Raw genomic sequence first — 15,511 nt, forward strand, 5'->3', positions numbered from 1 at the left:
TCCTCTGAACCCTGCTCTTCTGATGTTCAGGGTACTATGGTGTTACACAATCAAAGAAATGGCCTGACAGGGATGCACATTATGTAATTTCTGGAGTTTTGCTGATGGCTCGAGTGAAAAGTATTACCAGTCTTGTGGATGTACAATTCAAAGGAACAAACATGAACTTAGAATAGAGATATAAGATCATGATGAAAGTAGGCTGAAAGGAGTGGATGACATAATAGTTTAGTTCAAGCTGCTTCAACTGCACCACTGCGTGGTTGATACTGTGAAAATACACACACACACACACACACTGATGGAGCAAATTGTGTTTCATCACTTTACAATCAAACTGAACTGATAGCTGCTTTAACACATTTATGACTAATTAACACAGCCACACCATTCTGGATTACTTTTTTTTTGTCTCTTTACAAACATCTTCAGTGTAAATAAAATGTGTTTTTTATTATTTTTTTTTTATTACATTTACTATTTACAGTTATTATCCGTACAAAAACATGCTGGCACAAATGTCTGCAAAGGTACTGTGTTGAATCTATTATATTAGAATTAATTTACAATGTAATCAAAGTCCAAGCAGCACCTGAACTACTTTTCATACAAGTTAAAATGTCTATTGCATGAAAAATCACCTACTTGCTCTATCACTTGTTACAATATCCTATCAGATCAGAAAATTCCCAATGAACTTTTCTAAGGTTTATATAGTTTTTTTGTATAGTATTTTATTTCTGTATTTGTAAGGAAAACTTAAACTAAATCAGAATTGAGAAGAAGAGAAACAAAGAAAAGAAACAAAGTGGCAAAACACTGAATCATAGTAAAGACTGTTTCATATTACACTAACAATGACAACTGCAAAACAAAGACAACAAAATGGATTCACCTGTAAACAACTAAATATAAATAACACCCTATTGACATAGCAACTTAAAACTACAATTAGTTAGCAGCTACAGCCCTCTAGTGGTTAACTGTATGTGACAATGGATAAATGGAGAACATGAACTTACAGAAATAATCTCTATTCATGGTCTACTGGAGAACAGAACACATTCAACAGAGAGTTGTCCTGTACTATACAAACAGGAGAGGCAACAAACATGAAGTGTTTGTAAAAAGAATGACAATCCAAAAAATATCACTGAAGACAGAGACATCGCAGAATAGTAACAGTAAACATTGATGGGTTTGCTACCTTCATGTTGAACTGAAAACTTAAATGGAAGCTAGCTCAGTGTGGTCTGCTAAAACACCACTTGTTAAGTTGTTATCCAAGACCACCAAATAACATGTCTATAATATTGTGCATGAAAAGCTAAATAAGCTGCTGGTGTAGAGATGTGAATAGCTAATTTAAGACGCTGGATGACTGACACTGGAAGGTAACATTGTTCAAAACTGGAATGTGCTACTTCATTACAAGAGGTAAGAAAGAAAGTATATCTGACCTTGACTACGCTGGGCATTGTCAAAAGATTTATGTTTGTCAAACATTTTTGTTGTCAAACTTCACGAGCTCCACTCAAGGTAGTTTGATTAAAACCAGCTAACAGAGATGAGTAACATTTTCTGGTGCAGTCCTGTCCATGAGATTGAGATTCAACAGTAAAAATCACTTAAGGAATTACAAATAAACCACAAATTTATTTTATTTTTAATAGTTTTTTCTCTGCAGTTTGTGTAGTTTTAAATTAGGCTTCAGATAAATCTCCATCTAACCTGCGTTCTCCTCAACTTGTATTACTCTGCAGCCAAAGCTTAAAAAAAGAGAGTTCCTTATCTTTTGTTCATTTATTTTAAATTAACTTTACCCTAGTGTCCTTATTCTGTTCCAGCAACTTCCTGTTACCCTACCTAGTCTGCAGCTGATAATCCTTTGACATGATAATGTCACCAGAAGTCATACATCAATCTTACTTTCACTTGCATAATGGGTACTAGAGCTGATAAATATCCACAGCTTTAAAAGTCCCAACTTGCATTATCCAAGTGGCAGCATTTTTGTTTTGTATGGTATAAATAAATCCCATGCCAAATGTAAATTTTAGCTACTATCAAAGCTGAAGCTGATGTAAGGATTTTCATGTAATAAAAGCAAAATGGATCCCAAAAGTTGTGGCTTATATTATGGACATTAACCACAGGCACATATATAGAGGCTGGAGGGTGGGTGATTTAAGCTTTCTCTCAGCGCAACCTTGTGACTGAGTGAGTAAAACACAAGAAATGAAAATAAAGGGCCAATTCAATATTTATACTCTTTAGTCAAATTAAAATAATGTACTTTCTGAACATGGTCATTAGTTTTAGTTCCATTGCTTTAATGAAACAAAGAATTTGTCCTCATAGGGTTATAACTTTGGTAATTAAAACAATAAAAGAAAAAGAAGAATAAAAACCAACAACTAATAAGTTCATCAAATGTTACAGTATCTACAAAATGAACCAAACCTTCAATTCGATGTGATTTTCAAGAACATGCTGAAATGTATCCATATTTAAACAGTGGGATAAAGTTTGGACTGGAAGTTGGATATTTTTCGATCCTTTTATATGTTACTGAAGTAAAACAATGCTTTCAATATTTAGCATATCTTCCCAGGAGTGAAGAAAAAATATCCTAGAGCAAACAAAGGGAAACAAAACCCAACAACGTTCCAGTTATTCATGTGGTTTACATAATGTCCACAGTCTGGAGTTTGATGACATGTGAAACTGTGTCATCAGCTTGAAGACTTCCTTGTCCAACTGAAAATAATTGTGTTCCAGTTTCATCAAACATTTTGACATTTTAGACACACACACTCTGCTGATCAGAGTCACTAACAATCCATGAATTACAAATTCAAAATTCCTAATATCTTCAGAAACAAATACAAATTTGTATTTTGTATAATCAGAGTAATTTAATTAAATCTCTAAAGTTATTTAAAATACTTTCATATAATTAAATGAAAGTACAAACAAAATGTACTTGTTTACGCACAGATATTGACACCATTTGGATTAATTAGAATTAATTTCTCAGAAAAAGGGAAACAATTCATATACATACAAAGAAATCGCCAATTGTCTTGAAATCCTTATTACTATATGATCTTTCGTAATATTTAAAGAGGTTTCAGTGTCATATTGACACATTCAGGAGACAGTGCTAAGAGAGTAAGGACATGCTGGAGTAATCTGGACGATAGTGTCAGAGGCTGAAGATACCACTATTGAAAGAAAAGTATAAAAGAAGGCAATTTAATAGAAAAGTTCCTGTCTTCTTGTATGGTATTTTATGGGCAAAGGAAACCACAGTAGCTGTTTGGTAATAGTGATTTGCTGCCTCTTGAGTCAATAACTATTTTAAAGGAATGATGAAATCTGAAGAGAACCAGGAGTGGTATCCATGATCAGAAAGCTGGGTTTGTGGTGAGGGTCTGGGGAATTTCAGCAGGACAATGTCATTCTGATATACATTTTAAATTGTTTGGAGAGCTATTGACCAGGGCTACTTAATTCGGTCCTACGAGAGCCACAGTCCTGCAGGTTTTCAATGTGTCCCTGCTCCAACACACCTGACTTAAATTTAAATGAGTCATTGCTCAGACCTTGTTGGATACATTTAATTTGAGTAAGATGTGTTGGACCAGGGACACACGGAAAACCTACGGGACTAGAGCCCTCATAGGACTAAACTGAGTAGCCCTGCTATAGACTGTTTTTGTTTTGTGGTGGAAATAGGACTCCTGCGAGCTTAAAGCAGCTTATACAGACTAGAGACAGATGGAGAAAAAGATTCAAAATCCCTCCAAAAACAGTTCCATGGTCATTGTAAAGTGTGCCAATAACTGTAATCAGAGTATATTGTGTATAAAAGTTTCTGTTGTTTGATCGTTGCAGATCTTTTAAATCACGATTTTAAACTATTTTTTATTGACATTTATATCTGAAGATATTTTCTTTTTGTTCTGTGCTTACAATTTAGGCATCCCAATAACTGACCAGGTCTGTAAAGTTTTCCTGAGAGCAGTATATCCTGATCAGTAAGTGTTAAGTGTCGTCTGGAATCATAACTGAGCTCCCCAGAGGGTCCTGTACCACAGGAAAGGACTTCACACTTGCTCTCTGAGATAGCTCATCTTCATCCGGGTTCCAGTTTTTGATGGCATTCAAAGATATTTCCCCTTTAACACATAAAACACAAGTAACAAGTTTTTTTTTTTCTACAAAATGCACAGGCTAATGTTATTATGTAATAATACCAAGAAACATTATAAATGTAGTCTTATTATCTGTGTGTTAAACTCATAGGCAGCCTTGTAAAGTAAATACAAAACACAAATCCAGACTCATTACAGTATACAATAAGTAACCGTGAATGACAAAGTCATAGGTTTTACTCACTTGCTTCATTTTCTGTGGGATTGTCTGTTCCATAATGGAAAGTATTCTCATTTTCTGCTGATTTCTTAAAGTTGCTGAGCTAAACAACAACAACAACAAAAAAAAAACACCAAACTAAATATCAAAAGGTAGTCTATGTAAAATTATGACAGAAAAAAAACAGAAAGGTATGACAGGATATGAATACCTCTATGCATATGGACTCTGAGAGTGGGCTGGTGAATGGGACTTCACTTTCAAATCTGCAGGAACTGCAGGAAAGGCATAATTACATTTATCATCGTTCTCTACAAAACAAGCTTTATTCATTCAAATTAGAACTGTAAGGGGTTATTACCTTTTTTTTTTTATTTTAAAAAAAAAAAAAAAAAAAAAGAAAAAAAAAAGGGGTTATTACCTTGAACTCTGCGACAATGCAGGCTCACAGTCAACTGATCCTTTTTGTCGCTTTAAAAAGGAAAAAAAAGTTTTTTAAAACAGAAAACTGACAAATAACATGATGCATAAGGCAGATCTCACTTGTGGAGTCTTGTGGGTTTTTGCATCACGTGGATTTTCATCTTCAGTGTCCAGATTTCTGGCCTCTTTTTGGCGCTGTCTCTTCACATAGTCAAATGTGCTTATGCCTTTATAAACTGTACAGTTCAAGGGATAACAAAGATGAGCATACATACTGAAGAAGTGGCAGAAAAAAAAAATCCCACAATCATATGACATTATCACTTACACAGGTAAAGGTGAAAGCCAAGCAGATGACAGAGCAGAAGCAGGCAGATGGTGCTCAGCATGACCGTTGTGAAGGCCAATATGAGGAGACCGACTGAACTTGTCTGTATAGGAGCAAAAGGTAGAAACACCAGCCATGTAGTGTTCCCCAGGATAGCTTTAAAAAGAAAGAACAAAACCAAAACACACACAAAAAAAAACTTACAATGATGCAGTTAATGAAAATATGATCAATATTTTTCTTTTATTTAATGCAATTTAATGCAATCATGTGAAAAAGGAAGGTCACACTCTTTTGATTCTTAGGTTTTATCCATGAGAAAAAAGTTTAATCCCTGGACCCTTAAATAAGAGAACTACAACCTTAGATAAACAATATATAACATATTACAGCAAGTAAATATTTAACAAAAACTAAGCCAAAATGCAAAAATATTTACTTGATATGAACCATCTGATTTTTTTTCTATTATTGTCTTGATACATAAAAGCTCAGAATTGAAAGAGGGTGTACTTTAATTTTGACTTGACTGTGGGTAAACTCACTGTCAAACTGTGGTGCTGTTCGTAGGCTGTGTGGATCCAGAAAATGTTGAATACATATGTACAAGATGATGACAATGATCAAAAATGCACCAATGGTAGCAGAGACAAGTGCTATAAAGAAGAACCTGAAAGTAACACAAAACTTGATGTTATTTTTACAGCATAACATGTTTCATTTGGACAGCAATAAAATCTGGTATAGAAACACCACTTATTCATCCAGAAATGTATTTTACCGGTAGTTTCTTCCACCCACACAGGTGTTCAGCCACTGGCAATGGTGGTCAAAGTCTTCCACACACTTGTTGCAAACACCACAGTGTTTTACTTTGGGACCACTACAGGAATATATTTTAACATCATTACACTCAATCAAACTTATTTTCAAAATTAAAACATGACATTTTAAGTTCCAAACATGTATTTTGTTTTCCCACTTTTGAATGTTTAGTTTCTGCTAACAAGCTAGCCCTAGCCCACCTTGTGTGTCTCCACTTGCAGAATGCCCAGCTCTCTTGTGTGGCTGTACTTGATGCCATCCTGTTTTCTCAGAAATACGATATTTTAGTAGCACTAAGGCTGCAGTTGGTGACAAGTCCCCATGTGCAGCCTTTGGAAAGCTTGGTAAGGTGGCAAATACTGCAAGATCTGGTATGAGCGGTCATTCATCTCATAGAAAGGGGAGGACTGTCACTGCCAGCTGCATGAACAGTGACAACTTGGAGTCCATCTTATGATGAGAAGCTCATTGGATCGGCAACAAATTGACATCAATGACTGCCAAAACAACAGCTTGACAAGCCTTGAGGTAGGAGAACATAAGAAGGGCCTGGGCTTACCCTGTTAGCTGCAGTTCAATTGCAGATGAATTTTCACTCATTTGCTGTTTTAACTTCTGGAGACAAAAGCCAACAAGAGCTTCTGGTATGGTAACTAGATTTGTTGACGCCTGAATGATATACAACCAGACTGACTCTTTCCTGTTCCTGTCATTGTTTGAATACAGATATACTTTTAAAGGGCTAATAAGGGATAAGTCTTTGTCAGATTATTGCAAATGGTTGAGACAGTACTTTGAATAATGCTTTATTGTTTGTTTGTTTTAACCTCTTTTGCTATCCTTTACACTGAATCTAGCTAAATTTGCTAAAACATGATTGGCTGTTGCTAGTCAGTCTTTAAATTAAAGTCAGAAAGAGTCTGCTGGGAAAGTCCTGTGCCTTGCCCACAGATTCTGCATTTTCATGTACATATATGTGATTGTACAGATTAACTTTTAAATATTATATATACTGCATCTTTAAAGAGTAAAATCAAATTTGAAACAGCTTTTGGGGATACATACACCTTAACATCACATAAATAGCAATGTAGATCCTGAATGACGTGTGGCTGCTTTGTCCGGTCAAAAGATGGCAATGGACTGGAATAGTTCTTTTTGGCCCGCACGCTGGCATCTGCCGGGTCTATAGACACTGTCACAATGTGGGTGAAAAAATGTACAATAAATGATGTGCCTGTAAGCTGTGCACAGCAGTCAAGGAAAATAGCACGAACGTCATAGGAGTACTGCGATATTTCATAAATATAAGAACAAGAAACTGAAAACACAAGGGCATACTTTCTGTGTGAAATAAAGCCCAAGGACATAAACAGTCCTTATGGATAAGAGGAGCTTTGACAAAATTAACTAGTGTGTTGACATCATGTAGCATTCAACATGCAACAAAAAGACCACTGATTATGTTGTTATGGCTCAATGTAGAGCACAGAAAAAGAGACAGTCATGTCTGGTATGACTGGAGCCTTTACAAGCAAACCACACAACAAAAGCTTTGTCTTGTCCAGCAGCCCAAACAAAACCAAACGAGCAGAGACAAACATTTTCTCCAAATTGAAATATAAAAAGACCCACAGCTGCACACTTGATAGACAGCAATCTTTCTGCTGTGTGTTAAGGATACAGTATAGGCCACATGGTTCCATGGCCGAGGCAGAAGAGGGATATGGATACCAAAGCTGACTATAGCGAGGAAGCTGTACACCAGCCACCCAGCCACTTGGTAAGCTCGAGGGGGCCATGACCATCCGTTGATCCTTGAAGGCTTGGAAGGGAAAGGGACAAGCTCATTTTTGCTGCTGCCACGCGCAGGAGCCGTGCGCCTGAACCTCCAACGGAAGCAGTTCATCTGGACAGTATAAGAGGAGGTTATAAAGTTCTGCTCCAATGGAGTATTAGCACATTTGCTGGGGAAATGAGTTAGGGAAATGAGCTGAAGATAAAACCAATAACTGTTCTCCCATAAACCTGCACTCATACTATGTAGTTTCATCAGGGCAAAAACACATTCAGCTGCAATGGAAAATAAATAAATAAATATTGAATAATACTGTGATCTGACTAAATAATGCTGATTTCTTGTCGTTGTTACCAAATACAAACGGGAATTATAATCTGTCTTCTCGGCAGAGAATTCGATTCGATTTTGCTTAACAATTAACTCAAACACTAAGGTTTCATTCACAAACAACTTAAATAACTCAATTTAAATAAACCGTAAAATATCAACATTTGCCTTTAAAACATTTTTTATATATCAGAGTTCTTTTCCATGATGAATTACTTACTTTTTGGAGGAGCAACGGCACAAAATGGGCTGTTTTTGTTCAACGCAAGAGATTTCCCGCATAATCTCCAGACGTTTTATCAGCCGGGCAGGTGGTTCACATATTTACATTAAGAAACGCGTACGGCATTAAGAAGAAACGATAAAAGGCATTTTATATTCCTGGTTTAAAAAGTGCTATAATGTCCTTGTCACTAAAGGACGTGAGTCAGAAGTTGAAAAGTCAACTCAGCAGGTCTGAATAGTGCTATGGTAACTGTCGCACTGCGCATGCGCACCTCAGCTCTTCTCAAGATACCTAGCTTCTTTATTACTGCCCTTCTCTTCTGTAACTGAATAAACAAGTGTATGCAGCCTAGCTTTAAAATACACCAACTTTCTATTTTTATTATACTTTTTTGGAATTGAACCCACCGCGACCCGACCCGCCCCCCAATAAAAAAGTCGATGCTCGGTTCCACAAGAGTGAGAGAGAGGAAACGGCAGAGAAATGCACAATAAACTTCTGCTTTCTCATAAAGTCTGTCCTTTAAGGTTATCTAATCTTACATTAACTTCATGTAAAAGCATTCTGTCTATATATAGACATATTAAAACGCCTCACAAACCATGCATAAAAAAGAAAAAAACAAAAAAAAAAAACATGCATTTACAGTTAAAGACTTCAGATAGAAACTAACTTCTGCAAAAATATGAGGACTCAGTGCAATGCGTTTTCACAGCAGCTGGGCTGTCTTATCAGATCCTTTATCTGTATATGAAGTATTTTGGGATGTGTACTGCTGTGGGAAAGTTATAGCATTTACAAACCTCTGCAGATGAAAAGTTTAAACATCATTTGTTAAATAAATTTCACACATTTTTAAATACAAATGCACATGTTTATTATTTAAGGATTGCCTTGATACAATTACACAATTACAATACAGTCTGTACACTTATTTTCAGTCTTTAACACAGATCTGAAGATCCTGGGGGCTCCACAGTGTTTTAAAAATTTGACAATGAGAACCCTGGGATATTAGCACTGGAATAACAGAATGGCTTTGTGTGTGGTCAACTGTTAGTTGTTCCCTCTGGCTCCGGAGACTGAAGAAACTCATAGGGATCGTGAACCATTTCAGACTGATCCCCAACACCTAAGTGTGATGGGCTCCCTGTGGAGACGAGAAAAAAAAGGCTTTTATGTTGTGTCATTACCAATGCATGCAATGTAATGAAGTCCGCACCTTATAAAAGAAACTAAAAATTGATCCTGATGCTCATACCTAAATGGTGTTGGTCCCTTTCTGAGGCATTAGACAGGGAGGACAGGTTGGATGAGGGTCTGGAGCAAACTCTATCAACCTGAGCCTCCTGGAACTCCTGCAGAAGTTTATCAGTATCATCAAAATGCTGGTGGCTATCCTCATTCCCTGGCTCTTTCTTAACTGTTTTACCTAGTGAAAAAAAGAGGACGAGTGACATCATTAGAAAAAAATTAATTGGATGAAATTAAATAAATAAACAAACAAGCACACATAAACATTAAAGGAACAAAATACACTCAAAGTGAGATTCTGACTGTAGTACTATGTTCAGTTTATATTGTTTGCAGGTGCATAATATTTCCCCCCAAAAATACTCAACAATTAGCACTAATTAAAACATTTAGAAGAAAGTGGAGCAATATATAACTTTTTTTTTTGTTCTTTTTTATACAAGAATCTTTACTGTTGTCTCTGTGCTGTCTACCAGACAGTACACAGGATATTTTATGAGTCTGTGGTGGCCAGTGCCCTTCTTTATGCTGTTGTGTGCTGGGGCAGCAGACTGAAGGTGGCAGACACCAACAGGCTCAATAAAATGATCCATAAGAGCAGTCATGTTGTTGGAGTGGAACTGGACTCTCTGGGGGTGGTGTCAGTCAGGAGGATGCTGTCCAAGCTAAGAACTTTACTACACAGCCCTTCTCACCCTCTCCACAATAAGCTGGAAACCTCAAGAGCATGTTCAGCAACACTCATCCCGTAACCTCTTGTAAATATTGTAAATACTGTAATAATTGATCTATTTCTTAATGTCTTTGTTTTATATATTTTATATTCTATTTTATTTATCTTATTTTATTATATTTGATTTTATTTTGATATTTTTTTATTTATTTAATTCCAGCACCTTATTCTAATTTCACTTAGACTCTTTTTCTTTGTTTTAAGGAGCACGTCAATGCAGCAACTTCCCTCTGGGATTAATAAAATATTTCGGATTCTGATTCCTACATAAACATATTTTCATACTGACTCCTCCTTGCTCATCTTATTTCTTTGATGAGATTATGACTGGGTTACTGGCATAATGTAAATGCAGTAAGCTGACAGAGAATAATCACCTAATGGGTTCAGCATGGAAATATCCAGAGACATGTCAGGATAGCTCTTCATTGACATAAAGTCCAGCACCGAACTGCTCTCTCCCAGACCAGTGCTATCTGATAACTGAATAAAGATACCCAGCATGAATTAGACAGTCAGTAAAAACAAACAGAGCCATTACTGTTATAACCATTAAAATACAGGTTAGCTTACCTGGATGTCACAGATGTTGGACTTGGACTCAGCTTTCAGCATTATGTTTCTCTTCTGAAATGTTAGTATCACACACAAAGCAGGCCTTCATCAAGTAAACCAAACTGTTCAAGAGATCTTCAAAACCATATCTACAGCTCAAATCAGATACTGTACCTCTCGAATCTGATTAACAGCTTTTGAGTGATCGTCTGCTGTCATCTTATCCAGGAGTCCATCGACCCAACGCTTGGTGACACTTCCACAACCCTTAACAAAGTCCTGTATGCTAAAGAAGATTAAAAACAAAACAAAATTTAAAAAGTCGAAAAGCCCACCTGAAGTTTATTGTAGTTTCACCTATGATAAAACTGCTACCCTACCTAAGAGCACACTGTACCCCAGTGTCATCTCCGTATGCTGAATACAGCATGTCCATCTCATCGGACTGCAAGTCTGGAAAGATGGAATTCTTCTGAAGGCTTTGAATGTTGTAGGCACTGCTAAGGAAAGTCACTAAAAAGAGCAAGAAAAAGCCAAATTTATTAAAGTCAAACATTATGTGCATATTTCTAAAAATTAAATCACAGTTTACCTTTATGCCTCCTGTCGTCTTTGAAACCTAATGTTGTTAATCCAGGAAGAAGCTTATTTGACAGAGAACTCAGGTCCACTTTATGAGTCTCCTCTTCTGCAAAAAATAAATATAAAGAACTTTATATTCTCTAGTAAATATACTGATATAAAGTAGATCACTTGAGAAAGAAAAAATGAAGCTTAAATGACATTTAACAGAATGTGTAATGGCAGCATACCTTCTGCATCAGGATCAAGCTGATTTACCACGGTATATAGTAGAGAGCCATCTGGTTCTTTACGCAAAAAGCCCATCTGAAAACAAAGAGCAGTAATAACATTAAGTCACTGCAAACTTCACTCATAAAAGTTATGGTGCATGTACAGCTGTTCAAAGACCACAATTAAAAAGTTCATTCTTGTCACACAAACTCGTCTTAACCTTATCACTTTGTCAATTTAAGAAATAAAGAAAAATTACAGTATTAAATAGGCACATCATGCATGTGTGGGAATTTAAGAAGTGTTAGCAAAGGGACACCTTGGAACTAGGCATATATCTGTTAATGCGGTCTCGAGCTTCATCTGCAGAGTGTTCAACCAGCGCCAGAACATGCTCCTCTGCTGTGCTGTCGGTCAAGCTGCAAGCGTTTCCCTCTGGTTCAAACAGGTAACTGCGAAGACAAAAAGAGTCAAAAAGCATCCGATGAGAAGACTCCCCTGCTGACTCGATGTCACTCCGTACACATAAACAGAAAGATTTAATTTCAGTACAAATGACGAATACCTGATGACTTCTTTCATGTCTTTAACTGGCTGTTTTCTAGATTTTTTTGCAGATTCCATGGGGTTGGGGATCGTCTCTGGAGGAGGAAGATCAGCTGTTAGGTCTTCATCTCCCAGAATGGCTGCCTGCTGGGTGAAATCCATGTCCTGCATGAAAGACATGCTGCGCTTCAGAGCCAAAAGCCGCTCCTAAACAGAGATGTAGGAACAAGAGAAAATCTTAACCTCATCAATTTAACTTGGAATTAACAGATAAGAAATGAAATGGGACATAAGGGGTGGTACAGAGATGTTCATGCATACAATAATGCTTGAAAGAGAAATCTGCATACAGGTGGATGTATATAACTTTAAATCACAACATTTTATTCTAGTCAAATTTACCTGGCATTAACCACTGTTAAATGTGTTTACTTAACAACATCCAAACAAGTGTTATTTATCAAACCATTCAGCTAAAAATACAAAAGTGTCATGGTCAGGGTTTGGCGACTTTATTTCTGAAGTCTGTTCTGTGCTCACTCAAACCTTATTTAAATTCACAAATTTAACTCAAAGCGTACAAATCCACTAATTACATTTTGATTGAAAAGTTTTGACTTAGATCCAATGGATGAACAGCACTGTATGGCTTTTTAAATTAATTCTATGACACTATAAGACATAAAAACATCAACTCTGTCAACTGCATAAAATAGCTTTGCTATAATATGAACACATTATAAGAAATTTGCTTAATTTTTAGTTAACGGAACACCATACCTTGCTCATCATCTTGAATCCTGTATGAAGCAGCTTCTTGGCAGCCTTGTAGTAGACCGTCTCTGGTCGGTTGTAAACCATGGCATTGTCACACATTAGTTTAAAGTCCGCCTAAGAACCAATAAGTGTTCAGTCACGCGTCAGAGCTACTACACTGTTTTCTAAAACTCCAAATATATATTCACCACCTCAACCTTTGATTTTAAAATGAGGATGTTTTCAGAGGTATCCTTACCTTGAATTCTGTTACTGTGTTATATTCGTTGTTTCTAATCCTGTCTTTCATGGTGCTGAAATCCATGGGATGTTTGATGATTGATGAGTAACCAGGAGCAATTGCGTCTGTTACTGGAAATGCAAAAAATCCATGGGGATCTTTCCTGGAAAGACAAATAATGTCGGACTTGTGTTTGAAATAAGTTGCCAACTTTTACTTAATATGCTTTTAGACTTTTAAAGCATTGACTGTAAAGTGGATAAAAACCCATCAGGAGTTGCATGAAGTCAGAGTGAATCAGTGTTCCTCACCTCTGCAACTGTCTCAAAAAGTGTTCCAGGAGTTGTTGGCGTGGAGTGGACTCATTCTCTGCATTGGGCAAACATAAAAAAATAAGATAACATAAAATAAATAAACATGTACTTACACATTTACTGGAAAACAATCCAAACCATGGGATGTGCTGAGAGACATGCACTCTTACCTTGTTGTGTGCGGCATGCTCTAACTGGCCTGTCTCCTTGTTGTTCTACCTCCATCTTCACATTGTGATGAAACTCTTCCACTTCAGGTTCCACTTCAAACCTTTCTTTCTTCTTTTTCTTCTCCTCTGGCTGATAAAATACATACATTAAATAAATGATCTGGCAATGTGATAGTTAAGAATTTATAACTCAAAATCTCAGGTCAGGTTTCCTCACCTCTAATCCAATATTTATATTTTTCGACAGTGTAAATGGTTCAACAGCCGGGCCGGTACTTGCAGCAGATGTAGCTGCTGCCTCTGACTCATTCTGCTCTCGTTCTCTCTTCTTCCTTTTTTCCTCCTGTGAGGCGAGACATGATTTTTCTCACTAAACTACCAAGCGAGGCTTGTACCACGTGGATCTTCTGATTACTAACCTTCCGTCGCCTTCTGTCCTCATCGTCCACATATTTGTCTTTATCTTTTTCAGACTTTTTCTTCTTCTTTTTCTTCTTCTCTTTGTGCCGTTCTCGCTCATGGTCCGACCTGTCATCGTAGTAGCTGGAGTCATGGCCTGAGCCAGAGAGCTCTGTCACCTCACTCCCTCCAACTTTGAGCTTGATCTTCAGGGGCTTCTCAAGAGCTTTGTCCTCAAAGTCTATAACAAACAAACAAAATATAATAAATAAAATTATTACAATAATATTTGAAAGAAGTGTAAGGCTATCAGTACTGTACAGAACTATTATTGAAAGTGATTTATTTATAAGCTGTAAAGCAAAGTTGGTGGCCTTTTCTTGGCTGAAAAGCTTTAGTCTGTATGATTATTTGAATGGTTTCAGAAGGCGTTGAAAATATTTGCAAGTTAACATTTTGTAGAAAAAAGGCAGAATATTGTTTGACTAATATGTAATGTGTTTTAATGTGTTGGATATTCTGCATATTCAATGTTATATTACAAAAAAACAGGTTGTTTTAAGATAAATATTCAACTGGAGATATCACAGTACCACTCAGAAGTCTGGACACACTCGTCCATTCAAATAAAATGGTGTGTCCAAACGTTGGACTGGTTCTGTATGTGTTGGTATAAAAGGTTTAATTCTCAAAATTGGTTAGAGCCAGAAATATTAAATTCAGTAGCAGCTACTTTTACCAGTCTTTCTTGTCTGATTCTGTTTTCTGAAAAAGCAATAAATTCCCGAAAGAAATAATTTCGTGTTAAAAATATGTACATGTTATCAAAGTGTTTGTTTGACCGTGGCTTCTTTCCCATTGTTCAGATTTCAGATATGGAAATAAAGAGTACTATAGTTCCAGGTAGATATCTCTTAATATACATATTTTAGTTGATTATTTCAGAAAAGTCGTAATGCAAAAAATAAAGTGTTTCAACTAAGGAGACTTAATGTTGATGCCTATTACTAAAATAACCTATTCACCTAATTTTTTACTTTCATGTAAGTTTCTTGCAGAAAATTATGCAATCTGGAATTTTTTAAGCAGATTTGCATGCAGGGTGTGAAAACACAAGGGTTGACTTTTACAAAAAGCAACAACAAATCAACTGACTAAACTAAGCTAGCTAACATTTAGCTAGCTAACATTTAGCTAGCTGGAACAAAAGCGATACGGCTAAAGCTAACAGAAAATTGTGTAATCAGGTACCACCAACTGTTATCCATTCGGGTTTATGTTTCTTGTGTTTTTTTCCCATGTCTTCGTCTTTGCAGTTGAAGTTTTGTGTTTACTCCAGTTGCGCTACAACTGTTCGCTGACTGCAAATAGCTAACAGTTAGCACCAAGAAGAACAAGGAGACGGATGTGAAATCTAATAACCAGTGTTGTATTTCCG

At 36.5% G+C, this 15,511-nt stretch overlaps 2 protein-coding genes across 5 annotated transcripts; both read right to left on the reverse strand.

Annotated features, from left to right (window-relative positions):
* Positions 1 to 427: 427 nt before the first annotated feature.
* Positions 428 to 8,543, reverse strand: zdhhc11 (zinc finger DHHC-type containing 11). 2 transcript variants are annotated; one of them, XM_041989265.1, is made up of 12 exons: positions 8,306 to 8,543; positions 7,641 to 7,865; positions 7,022 to 7,200; positions 5,913 to 6,014; positions 5,677 to 5,801; positions 5,132 to 5,287; positions 4,924 to 5,039; positions 4,802 to 4,851; positions 4,592 to 4,655; positions 4,405 to 4,483; positions 4,003 to 4,184; positions 428 to 2,760 (listed from the first exon to the last, which is right to left on the reverse strand). In XM_041989265.1, the coding sequence occupies exons 2-11, from the start codon at positions 7,863 to 7,865 to the stop codon at positions 4,051 to 4,053; spliced, it is 1,230 nt and encodes a 409-aa protein (XP_041845199.1). In that variant the 5' UTR covers positions 8,306 to 8,543; the 3' UTR covers positions 428 to 2,760; positions 4,003 to 4,050. The 2 variants fall into 2 exon arrangements, with proteins under 2 accessions (XP_041845199.1, XP_041845197.1); XM_041989263.1 differs by having other exon boundaries at positions 428 to 4,184.
* A 623-nt stretch (positions 8,544 to 9,166) lies between these two features.
* On the reverse strand, positions 9,167 to 15,475 carry brd9 (bromodomain containing 9). 3 transcript variants are annotated; one of them, XM_041988567.1, is made up of 17 exons: positions 15,328 to 15,475; positions 14,094 to 14,314; positions 13,892 to 14,017; positions 13,675 to 13,804; positions 13,502 to 13,559; positions 13,209 to 13,353; positions 12,974 to 13,084; positions 12,213 to 12,400; positions 11,967 to 12,099; positions 11,665 to 11,740; positions 11,445 to 11,540; positions 11,233 to 11,365; positions 11,027 to 11,138; positions 10,871 to 10,924; positions 10,675 to 10,780; positions 9,572 to 9,742; positions 9,167 to 9,460 (listed from the first exon to the last, which is right to left on the reverse strand). In XM_041988567.1, exons 1-17 carry the CDS (start codon positions 15,371 to 15,373, stop codon positions 9,360 to 9,362), a joined length of 2,007 nt encoding a protein of 668 aa, XP_041844501.1. In that variant the 5' UTR covers positions 15,374 to 15,475; the 3' UTR covers positions 9,167 to 9,359. The 3 variants fall into 3 exon arrangements, with proteins under 3 accessions (XP_041844501.1, XP_041844500.1, XP_041844502.1); XM_041988566.1 differs by having other exon boundaries at positions 15,325 to 15,475; XM_041988568.1 differs by having other exon boundaries at positions 15,332 to 15,473.
* Positions 15,476 to 15,511: the final 36 nt, after the last annotated feature.

This window comes from Melanotaenia boesemani, chromosome 6, assembly GCF_017639745.1.
Source record: "Melanotaenia boesemani isolate fMelBoe1 chromosome 6, fMelBoe1.pri, whole genome shotgun sequence".
NCBI lineage: Eukaryota > Metazoa > Chordata > Actinopteri > Atheriniformes > Melanotaeniidae > Melanotaenia > Melanotaenia boesemani.